Raw genomic sequence first — 26,917 nt, 5'->3', positions numbered from 1 at the left:
CTCTAAACTGGTGAGTGTTACTTGTGATACTTCCACTCACTTGAACGGATGGCCCTCTTCTGATTTCTGTACAGCTTGGATGACAGACTTGTAGACCCTGAAGCTGATGGTGACAGAGAGAAGGGCCAGGATGAGGTAAGAAATCACGCTGATGACACTGAACGCTGCCAGGGAGAGCAGCATGACCAGTGTGGTGCCAAAGACAAAACCCGTCTTCTTCACATCTCGCCAGAAAATCAGATCGTGCACTGCCAAAAGAAAAGGGAACACAGGTTACCCGGGAGCACATGGCCAGGCCTGCTCTTGGGCTGTGTCCTGCACATCGGAGAAGCATTACGCTAATGTAATTACACAACACGCAGTTCAGACGCACCGCTCCTTAAGAGAATCTGATAAATGAAAATCAAACTGTAGGTCAGGAGTGAGGACTCATACTGCAAACGGTTCCTGCGGTTTCTGTACAGGTTCACAGAAACTTAGAAACTTCTTTTTTTTAGAGATGGCTACTGAAGTACAATGGGATAAAATACCAATGTCTTGAAATGTTTCAACAGAAAGGGTAGAAGAAGTGTGATAAACTCTTTAATGGCTGACTGAATGAAGCAAACCATGGCGACAAATTCATCTGGTCACTATAAAACCAAAGCTAAGGTATGGATAATAAATGGGGTGGGAGCAGGAGAGAGAGGTGGATAAAATGAAACCCAACTCTATTCGTGTTGGCCACAAGGGAACCCCAGTCTCTCTGTTAACCCGAACAGAACTCAGGAAGGACAGTGGGTGGGGAACTACATTATTATCTAAACCGCAATACCTGTGAAAATGAATGGGGACACTCTTACTAATTGTTAGGAAATAGGTATAAATCAAGACTGTCTCAGACAAGTGGGTCTTGTGGTGAGGGACAGCCAGACTGGAAAGATCTAAGTTCTTCTACTTAAAGACTCAAGAAGTGTGTGTAAAAGTTGCTAGTGATTACCATCAATCTAGCAAGGACCCTGTATTTGAATTTCAACCTGTGAAGGTTATTAACTTCAACACAAATGGTCCTTTTGCTGTGTTCTTCTGTTCATGAAGAAGGGCAAGGGCTTTAGAGCTGGAGAGATAGGAGTTCGGATCCTGGTTAATTTTTAGCCATATTGTCTTACATGACTATTCTAAAGCTTTGTTTTTTCTTTTGTAAAAGAAAGTAACACCTATTTCCTAGAGCTGTTTTTATAGGACACCAATGCAGTAGAATGCTTAGCATTGTTAGTGACCTGCAGTAAACACTCACATTTTAACTATAATCAAAACAGGACAGGTCTGTAAGACTGTGATTCAGGGTAAAATGAACTTGATTCTGTTCAAGGGGACCCCCTGGCACCTAGATCTTCCCCATGGTCCAGCTACAATATTCACCTCTGAAGCCTAACCTTGCTAAAACCAACATATCCTAACTTGAAACTTTTACCCTGAAGGTATGCTGGCTGTACAGAAGAAACAATCCCTGGCTGGGGAGTCCAGACAAGGGATGTGGCACTAGGAGAAGTAACAGGCATTAGGATTCCTGACGGAAATGCAAAGGAAGAGAGCTGGGAGGCAAATCAGGCTCACCTGATGGGACAGAAAGCTGAACAGAGTGCTGCCTTCTTAGGAGAGCAAATACTAAGCAGTATATAGACGTGCTGCCTTCTTAGGAGAGCAAATACTAAGCAGTATATAGACGTGCTGCCTTCTTAGGAGAGCAAATACTAAGCAGTATATAGACGTCTCTGCTCCTAAGACCACAAGCACAGTTTCAACACAGAATGCTTCCGAGTGGAACAGATTAACCATGTGCCTCTTTGGTGTACTGCACCAAGAACACAACATCACTTCTGTGGTATTGTTGCCAATAACAACCAAGATCTAATAAAACACCAGAAAACCCAGACTGAGAAATTCACAACATGGATGGACGTAGAGGGTATAACCCTAGGTGAACTAAGTCAAACAGAGACAAATACCCTATGATTTCGTCGACACGTGGAAAGTAATAAACAAGTGAACAAAGGAAAGAGACAAACCGGACTCTTAACTACAGGGAATACACTGCTGCTTGCCAGAGGGGAGGTGGGAGGGGGGTGAAAAGGTGAAGGGGATTTGGAGCGGGTACACTTACAGCGCCGAGTAATGCACAGTACTGCTGAACCATTACTCTGCACACCCCGTATGTGCAACACTGTACTTAATTATTCCTCAATAAAAAAAACAGCAAAAAATAAAGGAGATAAGATTTGAGAACACATAAATGCCATGTGTGAGGACTACAGACTGAACATTGGATCAAGGGGTAAAAATGGCTGTAAAGGACACCACTGGGACAGAGACAAAATCTGAACGCGGACTACGTAACCAATAAAAGCACAGGTGATCCTTCAACAACAGGTGCTTGAATCCACGCTCATTCTCGTGGATTTTTTCCCAATAAATACAGTATAGTACTTGTAAATGTAGTTTTTCTTCCTTTTGACTTTCATAATGACGTTTTCTTTTCTCTGGCTTACTCTTGAACATATATTATACAGTGCACAGAACATACACAATGTGTGTTAGCTGACTGTTCACGTTAGCAGTAAGGCTTCTGGTTAATGGTATGCAATTAGTAGTTACATTTTTGGAGAATCAAATTTATAGGTGAATTTTTGACTACATGGCACTCACTGCTTGTTACCATGATGTTCAAGGGTCAACTATATGGTACCAATATTAAACTTCCTAAATATAGTAAGTGTACTGTGGCTATGTACATTCCTGAAAAAAATTCTTGCTCAAAAACGAAGATGGGGCGCCTGGGTGGCTCAGTGGGTTAAGCCTCTGCCTTCGGCTCAGGTCCTGATCTCAGGGTCCTGGGATCGAGTCCCGCATCGGGCTCTCTGCTCAGTGGAGAGTCTGCTTCCCCGCTTCTCTCTCTGCCTGCCTCTGCCTACTTGTGATCTCTGTCAAATAAATAAATAAAATCATAACCCCCCCCCCCAAACGAAGACAAACACAAACACTCTAAAGTGGAAAGGGGTGTGAAGGGGCAGGATGTTTGCAATCAGCTCTTAAACAGTTCCGGAAAAAACATGTATCAGGTGCCTGGATGGCTCAGTCAGTTAAATTTCTGCCTTCAGCTTGGGTCATGATCTCAGCGTCCTGGCTTCAGGCCCCATGTTGGGCTCCCTATTCAGCCAGGAGTCTGCCTGTCCCTCTCCCTCTGCTCTGCTTGTGCTCTCTTCTTTCTCTCAAATAAATGAAATCTTAAAAAAAAAAAAAAGAAAAGAAAAGAAAAGAAAGAAAAAAACATGTACCTATGGAGCGGAGGTGGGAGAAATAAAACAAAAGTAGGCAAATGTTAACAACTGGTGAACTAGAATGAAGTTTACGTGGGAGTTTTTTGTAATGTACTTGGAATTCTTTAAGTTTAAAATATTTGAAAGAAACACAGAAAAAGAAAAAAGAAAAGCTTACAAGTAAGACTGGGGCCCAGAGAGAAAAAAGACTGGGGCTCAATGTATCTAAGAGAGGTAATGACACCAGTGTACACCCAAATCTAGATTAGCAAAAGCCACCCTATATTCATGAACCTTACTGCCATCTGCTGGAAGACCATTGGAAGAATAGTGAAACCTACAGGGATAACATACGTGAATCGTGTCCCATAGAGGTGTGCAGTACACAACCTGCACAACAGTACAGAAGTCCCTAGGCTAGGCCTTAAAAATCAATGGCAGAGGGGCACCTGGGTGGCTCAGTGGGTGAAGCCTCTGCCTTCAGTTCAGGTCATGATCTTGGGGTCCTGGGATGGGAATCCCTGCTCAGCGGGGAGCCTGCTTTCTCCTCTCTCTCTGCCTGCCTCTCTGCCTACTTGTGATCTCTCTGTCAAGTAAATAAAATCTTTTTAAAAAAACTCAATGGTAGGGGTGCCTGGGTGGCTCAGTGGGTTAAAGCCTCTGCCTTCGGCTCAGGTCATGATCCTGGGGTTCTGGGATCAAGCCCCACATCGGGCTCTCTGCTCGGCAGGGAGCCTGTTTCTTCCTCTCTCCTTGCCTGCCTCTCTGCCTACTTGTGATCTCTGTCTGTCAAATAAATAAATAAAATCTTAAAAAAAGAAAACAAACAAAACTCAATGGTAGAATTATGGTCTCTAGAAAAGGGGCACACTGATTAAAGGGGCTATAACAGAGGGAAAGAACAGGCTGATTAATCCCTCAAACCTCGGGCTGAGATGCTTTTCCTCCACAATGTCACATGACTTGTTCCTTCACCTCATTTGGGTCCTGGTTCATGGGATACTGCCCCCAGACTGCCCATCCCACTGAACATACCCCTCCTTTGATCACGCTCCATCTCCTTATTCTGCTTTATTTTTCTTCAGATCTGCTGTTAAGTGCTTAAAGCATGGGCTAATTAACCACAGTCTGCATTTGTTTCCTCTCACAGAGGCCAAGGTTCTGCACCTGGAGCCCATCAAGTACAGTGGACCAAGGATCTGAGTACACAATACGATACGATACCAAATAAAGGAACGTGGCACAGTCTGGAAGTGCTGTCCTCTGATTGTCAAGGGCAAGTTAGTAGGACAAAACACATGAAGAAAATGGCAAGGGGGCACCTGATGGCTCAGTCAGTTAAGTGTCTACTTTGGATCAGGTCATAATCCCAGGGTCTGGGAAGGAGCCCCACATCAGGCTCCCTGATCAGCAGGAGCTGATGCTTCTCCTTCTCTCTCTCTCTCAAATAAATAAACAAAAATCTTAAAAAGAAAGAAAAAGAAAGAAAGAAAGAAAGAAAGAAAGAAAGGAAGGAAGGAAGGAAGAAAGAAAGAGGCAATAAAAGAGGCAGCTGCTGAAAGTTTAAAATGGTGAAGCCTCTAGACTTGGTTTTAGTGTTTGCTTCACAACCAGAAAAGCACCAAGACACTGCAATGGTTTGGTTCCATAAAATGTTTTTTTCTCTCTCCTACTTTCATTTATCTGCTCCTCCTACTTCAGTACAGAATTTTTTAAAAATAGGAAATTCCTTATTTTCTTTTCTTTTTTTTTTTTTTAAGATTTTATTTATTTACTTGACAGAGAGAAATCACAAGTAGGCAGAGAGGCAGGCAGAGAGAGAGAGAGAGAGAGAGAGAGAGAGGAGGAAGCAGGCTCCCCGCTGAGCAGAGAGCCCGATGCGGGACTCGATCCCAGGACCCTGAGATCATGACCCGAGCCGAAGGCAGCGGCTTAACCACTGAGCCACCCAGGCGCCCCGGAAATTCCTTTTCAATGTGTTCTTTTCCTTCCTTTCCCAGCCCCCTCTTCTCTCAGCAAACTTGATTTTTTATTTTTATTTTTTGAGAGAAAGAGTGTGTGTGCAGGAGGGGGAGGGTTGTGGGCAAAGGAAGAGAGAGAATCTTAAGCAGGCTCCATACTGAGCATAGAGCCTGAGGCAGGGCTTGATCTCATGACCCTGAGATCATGACCTGAACTGAAATTGAGAGTTAGCTGCTCAACTAACTGAGCCACCCACCGCCTCTCTCAGCAAGCTTAAGTGCCTACCACATGCCAGGCAAGTACTAGGCACTGGGAATATAATACAACAGTGAACAAGGTGAACAAGATCCTTACTTACTTCCCAGGCGGAAAGAGAGGCATGAATAGCAACAAGCTAAGTGTCACCTGTCCCAGAGGCCCACAAGGATATGAATCCATTGTGCCACGATGAGAGCAATGTGTGAGTCCACAGGAACAAGCGAATCTAGCGGTCAGAAAAAGGCTCTTTGGAAGACTGACATGAAAAGTGAGATATGAAAAATGAGAAGGAGCTGGTCATGCAAGAAGCCAGAGGATGGACAAGGCTGGAGACTGGCAGGAGCTAGATCATGGAGTACTTTCAAAGAGCAAGGTAAGGAGCTTGGATTTTAACTTCAGGTGAAATGGGAAGCCGCTGAAGGTCAAGCAGGAGAGTAACACGGTACACTGTATTTTTAAAAGAGGGAACACTTCTACTGCATAGAAAATGGGTTGGGGTGGGCAACAGTATAGGCAGGGAGACCGTAAGGAGGCTAACATGGAGGTTCAAGTGCAAGATGATGGTCATTCAGGTTAGGATGGGGGCAGTCAGGATGGAAAAGAGTGGACAGATCAGAGCTATATTTTGGAGGTAGAACAGGTAGAACCTGGTGGTGGACTAAATGTGGGACACAATAGATGGCTGTGGTGTCATTTAATGAGGTGGGCTAAGGAAGAGCAGAGGACAGAGCATTTTAATTTTGGGATGGATGTTCGAGATATCCATAATTAAAGAAAGCAGATCCACCAGTGCACAGCACACAGGACAAGTCTGAGCAGGAAATATACATTTGGACTTCACCAGTACACAAATAATATTTAGAAGTCATAAAAAATGGACGAGGTTACCTACGATTGATAGGGAAGGCAGCCCAGGTCTTAATTCAATGGCACTCTGATATTTAATAATGGAGTAAAACTAGAGGAGCTAGTGGAAGGAAACAGAAGCAATCACCAGGGAGGCAGGAGAGAACTAGGAGAGTATGGTATCATAGAAGTGGAGAGAGAAGTACTTTGAGGAGAAGGTGTGGAAACTGGCGAATTCTGCTGAGCTTGAATAAGGAAAAAGGTAACCATGGACTTGGCAACATGGAGAGAAGCTGATGCTCTGATTAAAACTATTCAGTGCAGAGACACCTGGGTGGCTCAGTGAGCTGGGCGCCCAACTCTTGACTTAGGCTCAGGTCATGATCTCAGTCAGGGTCCTGAGACTGGGATTCTCTCTCCCTCTGCCCCTCCTCATTCATGCTGTCGAAATAAAATAGTATCTTAAGAAAAAAAAAAAAAAGCTGTTCAGTGGAGTGATACGAGCACAAGGAATTGGAGGGAGCGGAAGAGCAATCAGTGGTGAGATGTGAAGGCCGTGTGAGAAGAAATGCCTATGAAGTCTGGCTGTGAAGGGGAGAAGGGACATTTGGGCCAAGGGAAAGCTTTTCAAAGATGGGAAACACTGAAGCATGCTTATATGAGGATACAAACACAAAGAGGCTGAAGGGGGCAGCAGAAGTAGTTAGGAGAAAGGCAGGATAGAGATCCAGAGCCCAGATGAAGGGGCTGACCCTTGTTAGAGCAGCGAAGATGAGAGGCACAGGCCAGTTCACAGATGTGAAGACTGCAGGAAGAGGGATTTCTTTCTGAATGCTTCTAGTTTCTCAATGAAAAAGTGTTGAGGTTACCAGCTGAGGTGGGGGCAAGGTGGTGAAGATTTACAGAAAAAGAAAAAGATAAATAGTTGTTTCAGAAAAGTGAGAAGCTATCTCAAAACTCTTAGAAGAAAACAGGAGTTAAATAGGTGATGGAAATGAAGGAATGCACTCGTGATGGGCACCGGAGATGCACGAAACTGCTGAATCACTGTACCGTACACCTGAAACTAATATATAACACTGTATTGTACTGTACTGTATGTTAACGAACCGAAATTAAAAACTTAAAAAATAAAACAGAAGGGGTGCTTGCGTGGCTCAGTTGGTTAAGTGTCTGCCTTCAGTTCAGGTCATGATCTCGGGGTCCTGGGATTGAGCCCCGCCTTGGGCTCCCTGCTCAGTGGGGAGCCTGCTTCTCTCTCTGCCTCTGCCCCTCCCCCCTACTTGTGTGCTCTTTCTATGTTAAATAAATATATAAAATCTTAAAAAAAAAAGAAAAGAAAACAGGAGTAAATCTTTGTGACATTGGGTTAGGCAGTGATGAATCAACCAAAAGAACAAGTGACAAAGAAACACCAGAGAAGCAGCACTACATCAAAATTACTTTATGCTGTAAATGGTCCCAAGAAAGTGACACAAGTCAGAAAGTGACAGAATATATTTGCAAATTATGTATCTGATAAGGTATTTGTGTCCAAAATATAATAATGAGAATACGTAAAGAATTACAAAACTCAATAATTAAAAAATAGCCCAACTGCAAAATAAACAAGGGATGTAAATAGACAATTCTCTGAAGACTACAAATGCCCAATAAGCACATAAAAAGATGCTCCACATCATTGGTCATTAGGGAAGTACAAATCAAAACCACAATGAACCCACCAGGAGAGTTACCATAAAGAACACAGTAACAACGACTGGCAAAGACATGGAGAAACTGGAACCCTCCTACATTCTTAGTGGGAATGAAGAATGGTGCAGCCACTTGGGAGAACAGTTTGGCGGTTCCTCAAAAAGCTAAACATAGTTATTATATGACCCAGCATTTCCACTCTAAGGCAAATGCTCAAGAAATAAAAACATACAACACAGAAATTTGTGTACACTAATATTTATCGGAAACATTATTCTCAATAGCCAAAAAGGGAAAACAATTCATCAACTGATGAACAGAATAAAATGCAGTATATATCAATACAATGTAATTATTACACAGTAATAAAAAGGTTCTAGCACTACCTGCTAGACATGGCTAAAATTTGAAAACATCAGGCTAAGTGAAAGAAGCCAATTATAAAAGACCATATATTGCATGATTCCACTTATGTAAAATATCTGGTATAAGCAAATCTATAGGCACAGGCAATACAGTTAGTTGTTGTTTAGGGCTGTGGTGGTGGGAAATGCGGAGTAAGTGCTAATGAGTATGGGGTTTCTTTTCTGTAGGGGGACTAAAATGTTCTAAAACTGGATAGTGATGATAAAAAACATTCAGTTGTACATTTTAAATGGATTTTATATATAAATCCATTTATATATTATATACATTTAATATATATTATATAAACCCATTTGTATATATAGTATATGTGATTATACCTCAATAAAGGCATAATATATATAGTTAGGAATTTCAATATCGGGGCGCCTGGGTGGCTCAGTGGGTTAAAGCCTCTGCCTTCAGCTCAGGTCATGATCCCAGGTTCCTGGGATTGAGCCCCGCATCAGGCTCTCTGCTCGGCGGAGAGCCTGCTTCCTCCTCTCTCTCTGCCTGCTTCTCTGCCTACTTGGGATCTCGGTCAAATAAATAAAATCTTAAAAAAAAAAAAAAAAGGAATTTCAATATCCCTCTCTCTAAGACAGAAAGTAGATAGAAAAATCAATAAAAATACAGAAGAAAAACACTATTAACCAATCTGACCTTGACATTTATAGAACACTGCATAACAGCAGCAGAATATACACATTCAAGGATATGCAGAACATTAACCAAGTCAAACCAAATCCTGGGCCATGAAACAGTCCTGATACATTTAAAGATTTATTTTGAGAGAGAGGGAGAGCGCACATGCACACGCGTGATGTGGGGGAGGGAGAGAGGCAGAAGGAGAAAGAGAACCTCAAGTAGACTCCATGCCAAGCGTGGAACCTGACATGGGGCTTGATCGCATGACCCTGAGATCATGACCTGAGCCGAAATCAAGAGCCAGGCATATAGCCTACTGAGCCACCAGGCACCCCCAAAACATTTTAAAGGATTCAAGTCACTTTTATGTTTTCTGACTACAAGGTATTTGTATTAGAAACTCTAACAAAAGATATTCAGAAAGAAAGCTTGGGGAAACCATTATTTGTAAACTAAACACACTTCTGAGGAAATCAACAGGGAAATTAGAAAGTGTTTTTAACTGAATGAAAATAAAAACTTGTGGGTTCTTAAAAAAAAACCCACCACCAACAAAATTTGTGGGATCCAACTAAAGTAATATAGAGTACGAAAGTGTCTGTGTTAACAAAGAAGATAGCAAATGAACAATCTTAGCTGCAACCCTAAAAAAACTAGAAAAAGAGCCTGAACCCTAAGAAACAGAAGAAAGTAAATAGTAAAAATCAGAGCAGGGCGCCTGGGTGGCTCAGTGGGTTAAGCCGCTGCCTTCGGCTCAGGTCATGATCTCAGAGTCCTGGGATCGAGTCCCGCATCGGGCTCTCTGCTCAGTGGAGAGCCTGCTTCCCTCTCTCTCTCTCTGCCTGCCTCTCCATCTACTTGTGATTTCTCTCTGTCAAATAAATAAATAAAATCTTTAAAAAAAAAAAAATCAGAGCAGACATCAGGGAACTGGGGTAGCTCAGTCAGCTGAGTGACTTCAGCTTAGGTCAGGATCTCAGGGTCCTGGGATTGAGCCCCCTGTCAGGATTCCTGTTCAGCGGGGAGTCTGCTTGTTTCTCTGCCCTTCCCCCAGCTCATGGTCTCTCTCTCTCAAATAAGTAAATAAAATCTTTTTTAAAAAATCAGAGCAGACATCAGTGAAACAAGTAACAGAAAAATAACAAAATTAATGAAGCCACAGTTCTTTGAGAGTATCAGTAAAACAGATAAAACTCTAACTAGATTGATCAAGAAAAGGTGAAAGAGTAAAAAAACTGCTAGTACCAAGAATAAGAGAGGTGACATCACTACAGATTCTACAGACATTAAAAGGATAATAAAGGGGGCACCTGGGTGGCTCAGTTGGTTAAGCGTCTGCCTTTGGCTCAGGTCATTATCCCAGGAACCTGGGATCCAGTCCTGCATCAGGCTCCCTGCCAAGCAGGGAGCCTGCTTCTCCTTCTCCCTTTACCTGATGCTCCCCTGCTTGTGCTCTCTCTATGGTGTGTCAGATAAATAAATAAAATCTTTAAAAAAAAAAGAGGAGTATTATGAACAACAGTATGCCAATAAATTAGATTATTTATTTATTTATTACTTTTTTTTTATTTGACAGATCACAAGTAGGCAGAGAGGCAGGCAGAGAAAGAGAGGGGGAAGCAGGCTCCTCTTTGAGCAGAGAGCCTGATGTGGGGCTCGATCCCAGGACCCTGGGATCATAACCTGAGCCAAAGGCAAGGCTTTAACCCACTGAACCACCGAGGCACCCCTAAATTAGATAATTTAGATAAAGTGTACAAATTCTTCCAAAGACACAAACTACCAAAGTTCATTCTAAAAATAAACTGACTAGTCCCCTATCTATTGAAGAAATAAAACAAATAAAATGCTTCCCACTCTGGAAATTCCAGGTCCAGATGGCATCACTGGGGAATTCAGCCAAACATTAACAAGAAATAATTCCAATTCTACAAAAACTCATCCAATAAAATGAAAAGGTAATGTCTTTCAACACATTTTAGAAGGCCAGCATTACCTGGACTCCAAAACTATACCAAGCAATATTGTTCATGAACACAGATGCAAAAATTTCTTTTTTCTTTAAGATTTTATTTTAGAGAAAGAACGTGCATGCATGTGTGCAAGAGAGCATGAGCAGAAGGAAGGGGAGGGGCAGAGGTAGAAGCAGACTCCCGACTGAGTAGGGAGCCTGATGTGGGGCTCGATCCCAAGACCCTTGGGATCATGACCTGAGCCGAAGGCGACACTTAACCAACTGAACCATCCAGGCACCCCAGAGATGCAAAAATTCCTTAACACAATTTCAGTAAATCAAACCCAACAATATATAAAAAGAATACACTGTGACCAAGTGGGGTTTTTCCACAAACATGCAAAATTGGTTTAACATTCATAATCATTCACTATTAACTCACCACATTGATATACTAAAACTAAAAAATATCATATGATCATCTCAAAAAAGATACAGAAAAGGCATTTTTTTTTTTTTTTTAAAGATTTTTTATTTATTTATTTGACAGAGATCACAAGTAGGCAGCGAGGCAGGCAGAGAGAGAGAGAGAGAGAGAGGAGGAAGCAGGCTCCCTGTTGAGCAGAGAGCCCGATATGGGGCTCTATTCCAGGACACTGGGAACATGACCTGAGTAGAAGGCAGAGGCTTTAACCCACTGAGCCACCCAGGCGCCCCCAGAAAAGGCATTTAAGAAAATCTAATAGCCCCTCTGATAAAATCTTTTAGCAAGGTTTCAGCAACCTTTCAAAAGTAGCAAGCTGCTAGGTTATAAAATTTCCTCAACTTGGCATAGGGAATCTCCAAGAAACCTAGAGCTAATATCCTATTTAATGAAAAGAGGAAAGGATGTTCTCTCTCACTACTTCTATTGAACACTGTATGGAGAGTTCTAGCCAGTGTAGCAAGTCAAGCAGAGGGAATAAAACACATCCAAATTGGAAAAGAAGTAAAACTATTATTTACAGATGGCTTGACTGTCTATTTAGAAAACGTGATGCAATCGACAGAACAGCTGAAAGAACCAGTGAGTTTAGCAAAGCTGCAAGATATAGGGTCAATATATACAATCAGTTCTATTTCCATGTATTAGTATTACCCAGAAATTGAGCTGAAAATACCATTTAAAATAGCATCAAAATATAAGATGCTTAGGCATAAATCCGACAAAAGATGCAGTCAAAATGCTCTACCCACTGAGCTACACCCTCTGACAAAATCCGTACACTGAACTGTGTAACATAGCTGAGAGAAACTAATGAAGGCCTACATTAATTGAAAGCTATACTGTTTTTATGGGTTCAAAGGCTCAAAACTGAAAAATCAGTTTTTAACAAGTGCTAATTGTCCCCAAGTTTATCTACAATTTGATGTTACAACAAAAATTCCAGGAAGTATTTTTGTAGGAATGGACAAAGTGATTCTAAAATTCCTAAGGAAATCAAAGCACCGAAAAAAGCCAAACTGACTTTGAAAAAGAATGAAGTTGGAAGACTAACACTATGTAATTTCAAGACTTCTATAAAGCTACCATTATCAAGATGGTACAGCAATGGCTTAAAGAAAGACAAGAGCAATGAAATGGTATACAAAGTCCCAAAATAAATCCATGCATATATGAACAAATTATTTTTGTACAAAATTGCAGAACCAATTCAGTGGAGAAAGAAGTCTTTCAACAAATTGTGTCTGAACTGGACATCCATATGCAAGAAAACCCGAACTCTGATCTATACACCTCATGTGATATGCAAAAATGAACACAAAAGGATCAAAGACTTAAATGTAAAACCTAGTACTATATAACTACTAGAAGAAAATAAACATCTGGCATGTAATAGAAAAAACTGATAAATTATACTTTATCAAAATTAAAAATTTGGCTTTTTTGAAAGACACTTAAAAGAATAAAAAATAAGTCAGACTGGAGAAAGTATTTGCAAAGAATGTACTTGACTTGTATCTAGTATCACATGTGCGTGCGCGCACACACACGGAAATACTACTCAGCCAATAAAAAAAATGAAATCTTGCCATCTGCAACAGTGTGGATGGAACTGGAGGATAATATGCTAAGCGAAGTAAGTCAATCAGAGAAAGATAATTATCTATGATCTCACTCATATATGGACATTTAAGAAACAAAACAGGATTATGGGGAAGAGAGGAAAAAATAAAACAAGATGAAATCAGAGAGGAAGACACACTGTAAGAGCTTCTTAATCATAGGAAACAAACTGAGCACTGCTGGAGGGGAAGGGGGTAATGGGATGGGGAACTGGGTGATGGATATTAAGGAGGGCATGTGATATAATGAGCACTGGGAGTTATGAATCACTGAACTCTATCTCTGAAACTAATAATACATATTTTATTAATTAATTGAATTTAAATTTTAAAAAATTTTTAAAAGAAAAAAGGATGTTTAGCTCTTGCCCATATTAAGAATGCCAACTGCAGTACCCGCTTTATGCCAAAAGAGGGCACTAACACATCCAATGGTGAGCTCAAGGCTAATGAAAAAGAAAATGGTACCTGTCCATCTGAGTGAGAAGGTGAGCAAATCTTGTTGAGTCCCTACCTATTGATTTTTATTACTAAGTTTGGGGAAAGCTCCTGGTTTAACTCTAACTTCATTCAGCCTTTCCCATAAGTCAAATGATTTTACTCTCCAAAGGAAGAAAAGGCTGTTGAAATGCTTATTCTGAAAAGAAAGAAATATGTTAAGAAATTTTAGGTTTTAGCAGTTAATCAACTTTAACTAAATCTCCACCTCGGGGTATCTGGGTGGCTCAGTTGATTAAGTGTCTGCCTTTGGTTCAGGTCATGGGGCCTGGGGCTGGGGACGGGGGGAGGGGGTGTCCAAGCTCAGCGGGGTGGGCGTCTGCTTATCCCTCTCACCCCACCCTTCCCCACCATTTGTGCTCTCTCAAATAAATAAATAAAATCTTAAAAAATATATATATATATCTACAACTCAAGAGTCTGTTCAACTCGTTCTATATTCATTAGTTTTTCAAAATTTGTAATATACATCTCTAAGAAAATTTAAAGGTGAAATAACAAAAAGAAAAAAAAAAAGCCAGGCTTTATGACAGAAGAGAAACTATTCATTAATAAAGGGGAAATGGGCAGTTACTTTTTTTTATATGAACAATTATTTACATGAAGAAAGATATGTATTTTCACATTGATTTTGATGACTTTTACATTAATAGCTCATAATAAATGAAGCCACTTTTTGAGTTGTAAAAGACATTGGATAATGTGTTTACATATTTAGATCCAAATTTTGTGACTGCTGAAATGGGTTAATAGACTGCTCTGCTACAGATTTATCCTTAACTCAAGACATTCCCTTCAAAAAGGCACAGAAGGATCATACCAAACATGAAGCTGTTCCTGTAAAAGATAGACATATATGCTTTCGGCCATGAACACACCTGACAGCAGGCCAAAGAAATCTGTAGGAATCCCTTTCAAACTAGCACTCCTCTTAGACTGTCAAGAAAAAAGAGTTTTTCCTTTATTAAAATAACCTAACATTCCCTTTGCCCTTGATTTCAGATTTATAAAGCACACAGCACAAAACGGCATTGACTACCTCTCCACCCAAAATCGCTAGGTGGATCTGAAAATGTAACTTTTGAACTTATCTAAAGAATATAATTAAAAATAATAAATGGGGTGCCTGGGTGGCTCAGTGGGTTAAGCCGCTGCCTTCAGCTCAGGTCACGAACTCAGGGTCCTGGGATCGAGTCCCGCATCGGGCTCTCTGCTCAGCAGGGAGCCTGCTTCCTCCTCTTTCTCTCTCTACCTGCCTCTCTGCCTACTTGTGATCTCTCTGTCAAATAAATAAATAAAATCTTTAAAAAAATAAAAAATAAAAAATAAAAATAATAAATGTAGTGGTTGGGGTGCCTGGGTGGCTCAGTGGGTTAAGCCTCTGCCTTCAGCTCAGGTCATAATCCCAGCGTCCTGGGATCAAGCCCCGCATCGGGCTCTCTGCTCACTCTCCCACTCTCTCTGCCTGCCTCTTTGCCTACTTGTGATCTCTGTCAAATAAATAAATAAAATTTTAAAAAAAAATGTAGTGATGAATCACGATGGAACAGACACAGAACTCTGATTTTAGTGTTTTGTCCTTTTTTCCTTCCTTTCAGATGTGGCTGGTTCTTCGCACATGTTAGACAATTCCTAAATTCTCCAATTAAGAAAAGTCTGAACTTAAGCCTGCAAAAAACACCAGACCCAATCTAAAACTGAACAAAGCATTAGTTAATTACTAATAATGGTGAAAGCCAAATCAAATTTAAAAAGTAATTTTATGCCTTCTGCACACATTTATTTCTAATTCTGCCTTCCATGCTAATCAGGTCATGGCACTCTATTTCTGCTGTAGTTACTGGTATACTTGTACATGTCTTTGGTAATCAGGTAAGCAATAGAGATTAAGTGCTGTAGCTTCAGACTTCTATAGGACACACAATTATCTTCTATAAAAGCTGGCAATCGGGGCACCTGGGTGGCTCAGTGGGTTAAAGCCACTGCCTTCGGCTCAGGTCCTGATCTCAGGGTCCTGGGATCGAGCCCCGCATCGGGCTCTCTGCTCAGCAGGGAGCCTGCTTCCCTTCCTCTCTCTCTGCCTACCTCTCTGCCTACTTGTGATCTCTGTCAAATAAATAAATAAAATCTTTTAAAAAAGCTGGCAATCTCTAAAATCTTTATCAGTAATAAGCAAAAGAAATTTTAAAAATAAAATAAAGTGTTAGGTCATACACATACCCCTGACTTTTGAGATCTCATTCTCTCCATTTCCCCAGCAGTTCTACTCAGTGTTTCCCCCACGGAAATAATACAAATCTATTTAATAACTGGAAAAGCTTGTCTCTTCCCTCTGCTTTATTTCCCCCCACCATATTGCAAAGGTGATGACTTCAGAGTGAACACCCCATATAAACACTACTTACATTTACCATATTCCTTTTTTTTTTTTAATCATGGTAAAATACACGTAACATAAAATTTACCATCTAGCCATTTTCAAGTATTCAACTCAGTGATGTTAAGCACATGTGCATTGCTGTGCAACCATCACCACTATTTCCTGATGTTTTACGACACAGGTATCCCTTGCTTCCCCAAGGTTCACATTAAGCCACTTTGCTTTAAAAAAAAAAAAACCTACACTGGCATGCTCATGGCTTTTTTCATAAAAGCAAAAATCCTCTTTGGATTCTTTCAGTAGGCAAAAATTGGTACTAACGTAGTCTTTCATAAGAGCAAAGTGGCTTAATGTGAACTCTTGGAAAAGGGGGGGGATAATCTTCACTTTTCGTTTTGGCTCATCAAAGGTTTCATAGGAATGCCCTACTTTTGGATAGTAGGGGAAACCTGTATGCAATTACATACTATCCCTCGTATCTGTCCATGAGTCCATTTCATTTTTCAGAAATGTATTTAAAAGTAAATCACCAAGAGGAAATCTACTCCAGTTCCAACTGAAGTGCAATGTTTACTCTTTTCCTTTTGACGTTAAAATCTGTATACATGGAAATACACAATACACTCACTGACTCTGAAGACAATACACCTATGTAACTCCATCAAAATACAGATTATCATCATTACCCCCAAAAGTTTCCTCATGTTCCTTCCTAGCCAACATCCCAAGAAGTAATTGGTTTTTTTCCTACATAGAGCAGTTTTTTCTTTTTTTTTTAGAAGATTTTATTTATTTATTTGACAGATATCACAAGTAGGCAGAGAGGCAGGAAGCAGGCTCCCCACTGAGCAGAGAGCCGGATAATGGGGCTTGATCCCAGGACCCTGGGATCATGACCTGAGCCAAAGGCAGACACTTTAACCCACTGAGCCACCTAGGTGCCCCAGTGTGCTTTTTCTATAGTTTCACCTAAATGGAATCCTGCAGTATGAATTTCTTGTATTGCTTCTTTCACTGGGCATAATTTCTGAGAATCATGAATACTGCTGCAGGCTATATCACAGGTTCTATACTCCCATGCTGATGGACAACTCACTATTTCCAGTTTTGAGCTATGACGATTAAAACTATGAACATAACAAGTTGTTGTACGAACACATTTCCATCTCTCCATAGTGGAGTTACAAGGTCATAGGGCATGTTTAATCCTCTAAGAAACTGACCAACCTTTCTCAGGAGTATTTTACCTTCTTACCAGTAATTCATGAGCATTTAAGTTGTTCCACAACTTAACATTAGGTGTTGTCAGTCTTTTATTCAGCCATTTGGATGGATGTACAGCAATGTTATTTTGATTTTAATTCTGGGAAGACTCCATTGTTGAACACATTTTTATTGGATTACTGGTCATTTGTTCTTCTTCTGTGAGATGTCAGAATCTTTTCTGCTCAGTTTGTGTTGTTTGTCCTTTTACTGTTGAAATGTAGTTTTTAATATTTCCTAGATGCTAGTCCTTCATCAGACACGTTCTGTAAATACTTTCTCCTAGTCAATGCTTTGCCTATTAGTGGCATCGTTTAATTAGCAGATTTTAATTTTGACAAAGTCCAATTTATCGAGTTTTTTAAATGAGTTTTTTTTTTATGGCTAGTGCGTTCTATGGTGTAAAAAACTTTTGCCTAAGCCCCCAATTCATGAAGATATTCTATGCTTTCTTCTGAAAGTTTTGTGGTTTTAGTTTTTGTATTCAGGTCTCTGATGCATTTTAAATTTATTTTTGCATATCATGTGAAGTAGGGACTGCGGAAGGCAGAATGCGAAGATGGCTCCCGAGACCCCTGCTGACTGGTGTGCAGGTCCCTCCTGCCTCCAAAGTGAGCAGGGCTTGTGAATCTGATAGGACAGTAGTCACTTGTCCTGTTATGTAAGATCTGGTAGTAGACTTGAGAGAAATTCTCCTGATAGCTTTGAAGAAGCACACTACCATGTTAGGAAAGGCTTATGAGACTATAGGCGGAATACAATCCCAGCCCACAGCCAGCAAGCAAGAAAATGGGGGATTGGTCCTACAGCCTCCAGGCATTGAACTCTGCCAATAATCCATGAAGAGAACCCCAAGTCTCCGATTAGATCACAATCCTGTTCATACCTGGTATTTTCAGAGCACACTTAATTTCAGCTAACCTGTGCCCAGCCTTCTGATCCATGAATATTCCAAGGTAACTGAAGTGCTGATTTAAACAAGTTACTGAATTTGTGGTAAGTTACTTCTGAATCCTCTGTTTCTTAGATCTATTTGTTGACTCCTTTGCAAGTACCACAATGTCTTTATTACTGGAATTTTAAGTCTTGAAGTGAGTATTCCAAGTCCTCAACTGTTCTTTTTCAAAATCGATTTGGATTTTCTAGGTTGTGTGTATTTCCAAAGACATTTTGGAATGAGCCTATCAATTTCTACAGAAAAAAATTCTTCTGGGATTTTCAATTGAATCCATTGATGAATCTGGGTAGGACTGACATCTTAACAATAATGAGGCTTCCAATCCATAAGCATAGCAGAGCTTTCCTTTCAGACAGTTAAGCTTCTCTCTGCAGTTTTGAGTACAGAGGACTGACTTACACATTATTTTGTTAAATTTATTCCTATCTTATGCTTTTGATGCTACTGTTTGAAAGTTTCATTTTCTCATCTCCCTTAGCTCTAGCGCCATCTTCTTGGCAACCTCTGTACCATGAGAGTCAAGAGCCACCCAGGCGCCCCAGATGTCAGCCGAGTTTTAAATAAATATCATGTATTAGACTGAGGAGATTACCTTCTATTCCTAGCTGGCTGAAAAAAAATTTTTTTTTTAATCAGAAAAAGGATGTTGAGCGTTTTCAAATGCCTTCTCTGTAGTGACTGAAATAATCAGTTTTTCTGTTATATTAATGTGGTGAATTACACTGATTGATTCTACGGTCTTAAGCTTGTATTCCTGGAACAAACTGTACTTAGCCAAGGGGCATTAACCTTTAGATACATGGCTGATTTGATTTGCTAATATTTTGTGAAGGATTTCTCATCTTATGCTCATGGGGTTATTAGTCTATAATTTTCTTTGCATTGTCTTCATCCAGTTTCAGTATTACTACATTCTTGTCTAAGAGTTACAAAGTGTTCTCTCCTCTTTTTTCCTTAGAGTGCCAGTAAAACCCTGGACTTGAACGTTTTTGTGTGAGAGATTTTTGAAAATTAATTTAACAGAAATTGTGTTAAGTTTCAATAAGTTGTATTTTCAAGGAGTTTGTTCATTTCATCAAAGTTGATAAGTTTATTGGCATGAAGTTGTTCATAATATTCTATTATCCTCTTAATATCCATAGTATCTGAAGTAGTAACCCCTTTTTCATGCTTGATATTGGTATTCTGGTTCTCTTCTTGATTAATCAAGAAATCAATTTTGCTTATCTTTTCTAGGCATCAAATTTTGGCCTTGTTAATTGTTCTTTATTCCCTTGATTTCTGTGCTTATTTTTAATATCGTTCTATTACTGTGGATTTACTTTGCACTTCTTTTTCTAGTTTTTGAAAAGACTTTTTCTTTTGAAACACTATTTTTAAGGAATCTCTATACCCAACAGGGAGCTCCAACTTAAAGCCCTGAGATCTAAGAGCTGCACGCTCTACAGACTGAGCCAGCCAGGGGCCCCTTTTTCTAAGTTCTTAAGTTGAAACCCTAGACCACTGAATGTAGATTTTTTCTTTTCTTTTTAAGATTTTATTTATTTATTTGACAGAGAGAGATCACAAGTAGGCAGAGAGACAGGCAGAGAGAGAGAGAGGAGGAAGCAGGCTCCCCGCTGAGCAGAGAGCCCGATGTGGGACTCGATCCCAGGACCCCGAGATCACGACCTGAGCTGAAGGCAGCGGCCCAACCCACTGAGCCACCCAGGCGCCCCGATTTTTTCTTTTCTAATGTAAGCATTCAAAGCTATCTATATAAATTTCCCTTTCAGCATTACATTCCTAAAGTTTGATATACTGCATTTTCACTATCATTCAGTTTAAAACATCAAAATTATTTTCCTGCAACTTCTTCGAGCTACACATTATGTGAAGCAGCTTGCTAAACTTCCATATGCTTAGGAATTTTCTTAGTATCTTATTTTTATTGCTTCAAAACCTAATTTCAGGGCACCTGGGTGGCTCAGTGGGTTAAGCCTCTGCCTTTGGCTCAGGTCATGATCTCAGGGTCCTGGGATTGAGTCCCGCATTGGGCTCTCTGCTCCGCAGGGAGCCTGCTTCCTCCTCTCTCTCTGCTTGCCTCTCTGCCTACTTGTGATCTCTGTCAAGTAAATAAATAAAATATTAAAAAGAAATCTGATTTCATTATGGTCTTAGGACATATTTTGTATGGGTTTTTTTAATAATTTTTTTAAAGATTTTATTTATTTATTTGACAGAGAGAGATCACAAGTAGGCAGAGAGGCAAGGCAGAGAGAGAGGAGGAAGCACACTCCCCACGGAGCAGAGAGCCCGATGTGGGGCTCGATCCCAGGACCCCAGGATCACAACCCGAGCCGAAGGCAGAGGCTTTAACCCACTGAGCCACCCAGGCGCCCTGGGTTTTTAATCTTTTAAATTTACTTTTTTTTTTTAATGGTCTAGCATATGGTAAATGTATTTCTTGTCTAATTGCAAAAGAGTGTGTATCCTGCCATTGTAGGATAGTCCTCTATAAATACCATCTAGGTCAAAGTGGTTGATTTTGTGCTCAGTGTGTGTACGCACATGTGTGGGTGGGTCTATCAACTGCTGACAAAGGTATTACAATCTCCAATTATGATTTTAGAAGTGCCTGTTTAATTCTGTAAATTTTTGCTTCACGTATTTTGAAGCTGTTACTAGGCACATACACCTTTATGACTATAAGATTTCTTGAGACCTTTCATCATGACAACATATCACTTTAAATTTCTGGTAACACCCTTTGTTGTTACACTTAACTTTTGCATGGTATTCATTTATATATATTTTTGGTATATATTTTTCCATTTGTTTATTTTTTACCTATCAGTGTCTTTATCGTGCACCTTTTATAGTCAGGATATGTTGGGTCTAGCAGTTTTAGGTAGTCTGCCACTCTACTGATTGTAGTATTTTAGTCTACTAACATAATGACAGAATTGACTTAGGTCTCCCCTGCCCCCTTTTTTGAGAAAGAGTGTGTGCCTGAGCAGCAAGGCTGAGGGAGGGTGAAAGGGAGAGAATCTTAATTAAGCAAGCTCCATGCTCAGTGTGGGGCCCGATAAGGGTGGGGCTCAATCTCAGGACTGAGATCATGACCTGACCCAAAAACCAGGAGTCAGGAGCTTAACCCACTGAGCCACACAGGTCCCCGCCTCTTTTAAGGTAAGTTCTACACCCAATGTGGGGCTCGAACTCCCAACCCCAAGCTCAAGAGTCATGCTCTACGGCCTGAGCCAGCAGGCACCCTGAGAAAATAAAAATTTAATATTGTTTCAGATACTTAGCATTTCTAATGCTCTTTCTTCCTGATGGTCTGAGTTTCTATTTGGCGTCAATTAGCTTTAATCTGAAGAACTTTAGTGTTTCTTACAGTGCAGTGACAACTTAGTTTTCTTTCATCTTATAATGTCTTTCTTTTGCCTTCATTCTTGCAGGGTATTTTTGTCCAACAGAGAGATCTGGGTCAACAATTTTTTTCCCCTGTTTGGCACTTTACGTTATTTCCCTGTCTTCTGGCACTTGTGGTTGCTGGTAAGAAGCTAACTCTAATTATTGTCTCCCTTTTACGTATCATCGTTGTCTAGCTACTTCTAGTATTTTCTCCTTACCTTTGGCTTCAGTAATTTAAAAACAATACCGTGTAGGAAAGGGTTAACTCAATAGGCCAGAAATGCTCAAACCCTGCACAGGCCAAGGTCTGTCTTTAGGACTGGCCCCTGGCTGGTAGCTGGGACATGAACTCTGAGCCCTTGAGATATTCTGGCTGCTAAGTGTTTTTGTACGCCTGAGGACTTGAGCCATGCTGCACCAGTGTGATCAGGTAAGTCTGCCCTAACAATATGATTTATGGCAAACATCTGTTTTTGCTCTGGGGGGTCTGAGTAGCCGAGGTCAGTCATGTGGGCACTGCATGGCATTCTGGACACCAAACACCGAGTGAGCTTCCCATATTGGCAACGCCACACATGCTGTCACATCACTGATGGGAAAATTAAAGGCATCTCTGTGTGAATCCACTGGACACCTGGAAGCCTGCACCTGGTTTCTCCTGGACTGTATCCCATGCCTTTCCCTTTGCCAATTCTAATATGTCCTTTTGTTGCAATAACCTGGTAACTCTAAGCCTAACAGTTTCTGAATCCTCTAAGTCCTTATAGCAAATAACTGAGCCTGAAGTGGTCTTGGGGACCCCTGACATATGTACCAAGGTATGTTTTTTCCTTTGTCCTTATCCCAGTAGGTGTCACTAAGCTTCTTTAAACAGCAAATGTGTTTTTTATAAACCTGAGAGTTTTTAAAGTATTCTATCAACAAATATGTTTCTGTGTCTCTCAATTTTCCTCTCCTTCTGAAACTTCCAGTTGTGAGTTAGATCTTATAAATAATGTCCCAAAGGTCCCTGAGGTTCAGTAATGGATTTTTCTTTCTGTTCTTCAGGTTGGATGATTTTCAGCTCATTTATCAACAATTCACTGACTTTTCCCTTTGTGGTCTCCATTTTGTTTGTATTAGACCACTTGGTGAATTTTAATTTTAGCTGCCGTACTTTACACTTCTACAGTTCCCACTTGGCTCCTTCTTGGCGCTATTTCTCAACTGAGATTTCCTTTCTTTTCCTTCAGTACAAGTGTACCTTCCTTTATTTCATCAGAATAGCTGCCTTAAAACCCATTTCCGAATCCCAACAAATGAAGTTGGTTTCTGTTGCTTGTCTTTTTTCTTCAGTTTGGGTCGTATCTTCCTAGTTTTTAAAAGGTGTGGTTTTGCACTTATCTTGGACACTGTGAATATTATGTTGTACATAATGGGCTCTGTTATATTCTTTTGGAAAGTGCTTATATATCTCTCAGCATGCAGTTAAATTTGGCTGGACTCAAACTGCAAACTCTTGCCTCTTGGGCATCACTTAGTTCCCTTCTTTTCTCTTTAGCTGAGCTGCTTGTAGTCTTCCATGCGCGTGTATAGTTCAAGGGTTAAACAGAGGTGTATAGAGAATATGTATACAGAATTTTAGGTTCTCACTCTCTAGATCTCTCCTTTCCAGCACTCCTCCAAACCTTTCCAGTGGCTGAATGGTTGTGGCTGACCCAAATTCTGTCCTCTTACAAGTTTTCTATGAAAGTTTTAACCAACCTGCCAGGTGTGAACTTCAGCCTGTTGTCTGGCTAAAAGCAGTTAAAATGGAAAACACATTCCATGCTGTTTCTTCTTAAAAGGGTCAGTTCCTTTTCAGAAGCTGCCTGCTTTTGTTCATTTTCCAGTGCCTTCAGGTCTTTTTTTCTCTTCCAATTTTGTCCAAAATGTATAGTTATATGCAAGAAAGGTCAGTTCCAGCAAAGTTTACTTGACCATACTGCAAGAGAACCCATTGTGATGTGACTGTTCTACAAATTTCCTTCAGCTTCACTGTGTGTGGATATATAAATAAATCTAAAATAAAAGTTTTTAAAAGTTTTCTTCAATAATCTCTACACCCAACATGGGGCTCAAGCTTATGTCTCCAAAATCAAAAAAGTCACGTGCTTCTTCTAAGCAGCCGAGCACGCCAGTATAGGTTCACTTTTCTTTTTCAAAAAGAGAGACGGGGCACCTGCGTGGCTCAGTCGGTTAAGTATGTGCCTTCGGCTCACGTCATGATCCCAGGATCTTGGGACTGAACCCCGGTCGGGCCCCCTGCTCTGCAGAGAGCCTGCTTCTCCCTCCCCCTCTGCATGCTGCTCCCCTTGCTCGTGCTTACTTGTTCTCTGTCAAGTAAATGAAATCTTAAATAAAAAAATAAAAATAAATATAAGTAAAAAGAGAGCATGTGTGCATGTGTGAGTGGGGAAAGGAGCAGACAGAGAGGAAGAGAGAGATCTTAAGCAGACTCCCCGCTCAGCATGGAGCCCATGAAGGGTTTAATCTCATGACCCTGAAATCGTGACCTGAGCTAAAATCAAGAGTCAATTAACTAACTGACGGAGCCACCCAGGCACCCCTAGATTCATTTTTTTTTTTTAAAGATTTTATTTATTTATTTGACAGACAGAGAGACAATGAGAGAGGGAACACGAGCAAGGGGGAGCTGGAGAGGGAAAAGTAGTCTTCCTGCTGAAGAGGGGAGCTTGATGAAGAGCTCGGATCCCAGGATGCTGAGATCATGACCTGAGTGGAAGGCAGACACTTTAACGACTGAGCCACACAGGTACCCCTAGATTCACTTTTTTTTTTTTTTAAGATTTTATTTACTTGACAGAGAGAGATCACAAGTAGGCTGAGAGGCAGGCAGAGAGAGAGAGGAGGAAGCAGGCTCCCCGCTGAGCAGAGAGCCCGATGTGGGACTCGATCCAAGGACCCTGAGATCATGACCCGAGCCGAAGGCAGCGGCTTAATCCACTGAGCAACCCAGGCGCCCCTAGATTCACTTTTAATAATTATTCTGAATACTTTCTTTTCTAACATGTGTCTTCTTACTGTAATCATTCATCATATATATGATAAAAGTTCTGCTAGGTGTTCAATAATACAATTTTTATTAATAAATTATGAACATCAGGTGATACCTGGCTGGCTCAGTCAGTACAGTGTGTGACTTGATCCTGGGGTTGTAAGTTTGAACCCACACTGGGTGTAGAGAGGACTTAAAAACAAAAAATTGTGAGGGGTGCCTGGGTGGATCAGTGGGTTAAGCCTCTGCCTTCGGCTCGGGTCATGATCTCAGGGTCCTGAGATCAAGCCTCACACTGGACTCCCTGGTCAGCGGGGAACCTGTTTCCCCCACCTCTCTCCCTGCCTAATTGTGATCTCTGTCTGTCAAATAAATAAATAAAATCTTTAAGAAAAAAAAATAACGCACATACCTAGAAGTTAAATTAGTAAGTGGTGGCACTCTGACCCTAGAGAAATATCTGTGTATGTGTAAAATCAGACAATTATAAAGATGTTAATTTCAGCTCTGTGTCTAAGTGTAAAAAATGGAAAATAACCCACATCCTAATCAAAAGGGAAATAACATAGATAAAATGATTACTACACATAGCTGTTAAAATGAATAAATTATTCACTTCATTCAAATTTTTTATATTTCAATATGAAAGAGTTAAGAAAATACCCTAATGTCGAATGAAACAAGTTGCATAACAAAGATGGTAATATTAGGGGCGCCTGGGTTGCTCAGTGGCTTGAGCCTCTGCCTTCAGCTCAGGTCATGATCTCAGGGTCCTGGATTCAAACACTACATCGGGCTCTCTGCTCAGCAGGGAGCCTGCCTGTCCCCCCCTCCCACCACCTGCCTCTCTGCCTATTTGTGATCTCTATCTGTCAAATAAATATTTTTTTAAAAAAAGAGATGATATTAATAAAGGTCTGAAAACACTAAACAATACTCCATTCACATACATTTACAACAAGCTAGAAGGATTTATCAGCTCCATGATGGTGGTTACCTCTGGGGAAGGGAAGAGGGAATTAAGTGGGTCTGGTGGTAATCAAAGTGTTCTTTAGTTTGGAAGCAAATATGACCATTAATGTTAATTCACAGAAGTTAACTATACATATAGAAATATTAGTGTATATCTTTCCATACCTTTAAAATTTTTTCCATTTCTTAAAAAAAAAAAAACAAAACCAACCTTTAACAACTCCAATGGCTGCATAATATTTGCACAGATAGGTCGTAAGACACTGACCAATAAACCTGCCAATATTTTAAGGAGCACTATAAAAACATCTTTGAAGGGTGCCTGAGTGGTTCAGGTGGTTAAGCATCTTTTTTTTTTTTAAAGATTTTATTTATTTATTTGAGAAAGAGAGAGAGGGGGAGAATATAGGAGTAGAAGCAGATTCCCTGCTGAGCACAGAGCCCGATGTGTGGCTTGATCCCACGACCTGATATCATTACCTGAGCGGAAGGCAGACGTTTAACTGACTGAGCCACCCAGGCATCCCAAGCATCTGACCCTATTTTGGCTCAGGTTGTGATCTCAGGCTCATGAGATCTAGCCCCAATACTGGCTCCATGCCAGGTGTGGAGCCTGCTTAAGATTCTCTCTCCCGGGGAGCCTGGGTGGCTCAGTGGGTTAAGCCGCTGCCTTCGGCTCAGGTCATGATCTCAGGGTCTTGGGATCGAGTCCTGCATCGGGCTCTCTGCTCAACAGGGAGCCTGCTTCCTCCTCTCTCTCTGCCTGCCTCTGCCTACTTGTGATCTCTGTCTGTCAAATAAATAAATAAAATCTTAAAAAAAAAAATGATTCTCTCTCTCCCAAGGGGAACCCTCCTACATTGTTGGTGGGAATGCAACCTGGGGAAACTGGTCTGGAAAACAGCATGGAAGTCCCTCAAAAAGTTGAAAATAGAGCCACCCTACAACCCAGCAATGGCACTACTGGGTATTTACCCTAAAGATACAAATGTAGTGATCCAAAGGGGCATGTGCACCTGAATGTTTATAGCAGCAATGTCCAAAACAGCCAAACGATTGAAAGAACCTAGTTGTCTATCAACAGGTGAATGGATAGAGAAGAAGTGGTATGTGTATACATACACACACACACATATATATGTATACACACACACAATGGAATACTATGCAGCCATCAAAAGAAATGAAATCTTGCCATTTGTGACGATGTGGATGGAACTAGATGGTATTATGCTTAGCG

General features: G+C 40.7%; 1 protein-coding gene across 2 annotated transcripts in view; it reads right to left on the bottom strand.

Moving 5' to 3' along the window:
- The window catches only part of RTN3 (reticulon 3), a 66,331-nt gene that overhangs the window by 8,478 nt on the left and 30,936 nt on the right, over window positions 1-26,917 (bottom strand). For both annotated transcript variants that reach the window (XM_045064003.1, XM_045064007.1), the window contains one exon: window positions 41-248. In XM_045064003.1, coding sequence (XP_044919938.1) covers window positions 41-248 — 208 coding nt within the window. The remainder of the gene's footprint in view (window positions 1-40; window positions 249-26,917) is intronic.

The sequence above is a fragment of the Mustela putorius genome, unplaced genomic scaffold (assembly GCF_011764305.1).
Source record: "Mustela putorius furo isolate JIRA1106 unplaced genomic scaffold, ASM1176430v1.1 tig00000127_pilon_pilon_pilon, whole genome shotgun sequence".
In the NCBI taxonomy this organism is placed as follows: domain Eukaryota; kingdom Metazoa; phylum Chordata; class Mammalia; order Carnivora; family Mustelidae; genus Mustela; species Mustela putorius.
Note: the sequence above shows the minus strand (reverse complement) of the source record. Positions and strands in the feature narration are given on the sequence as shown.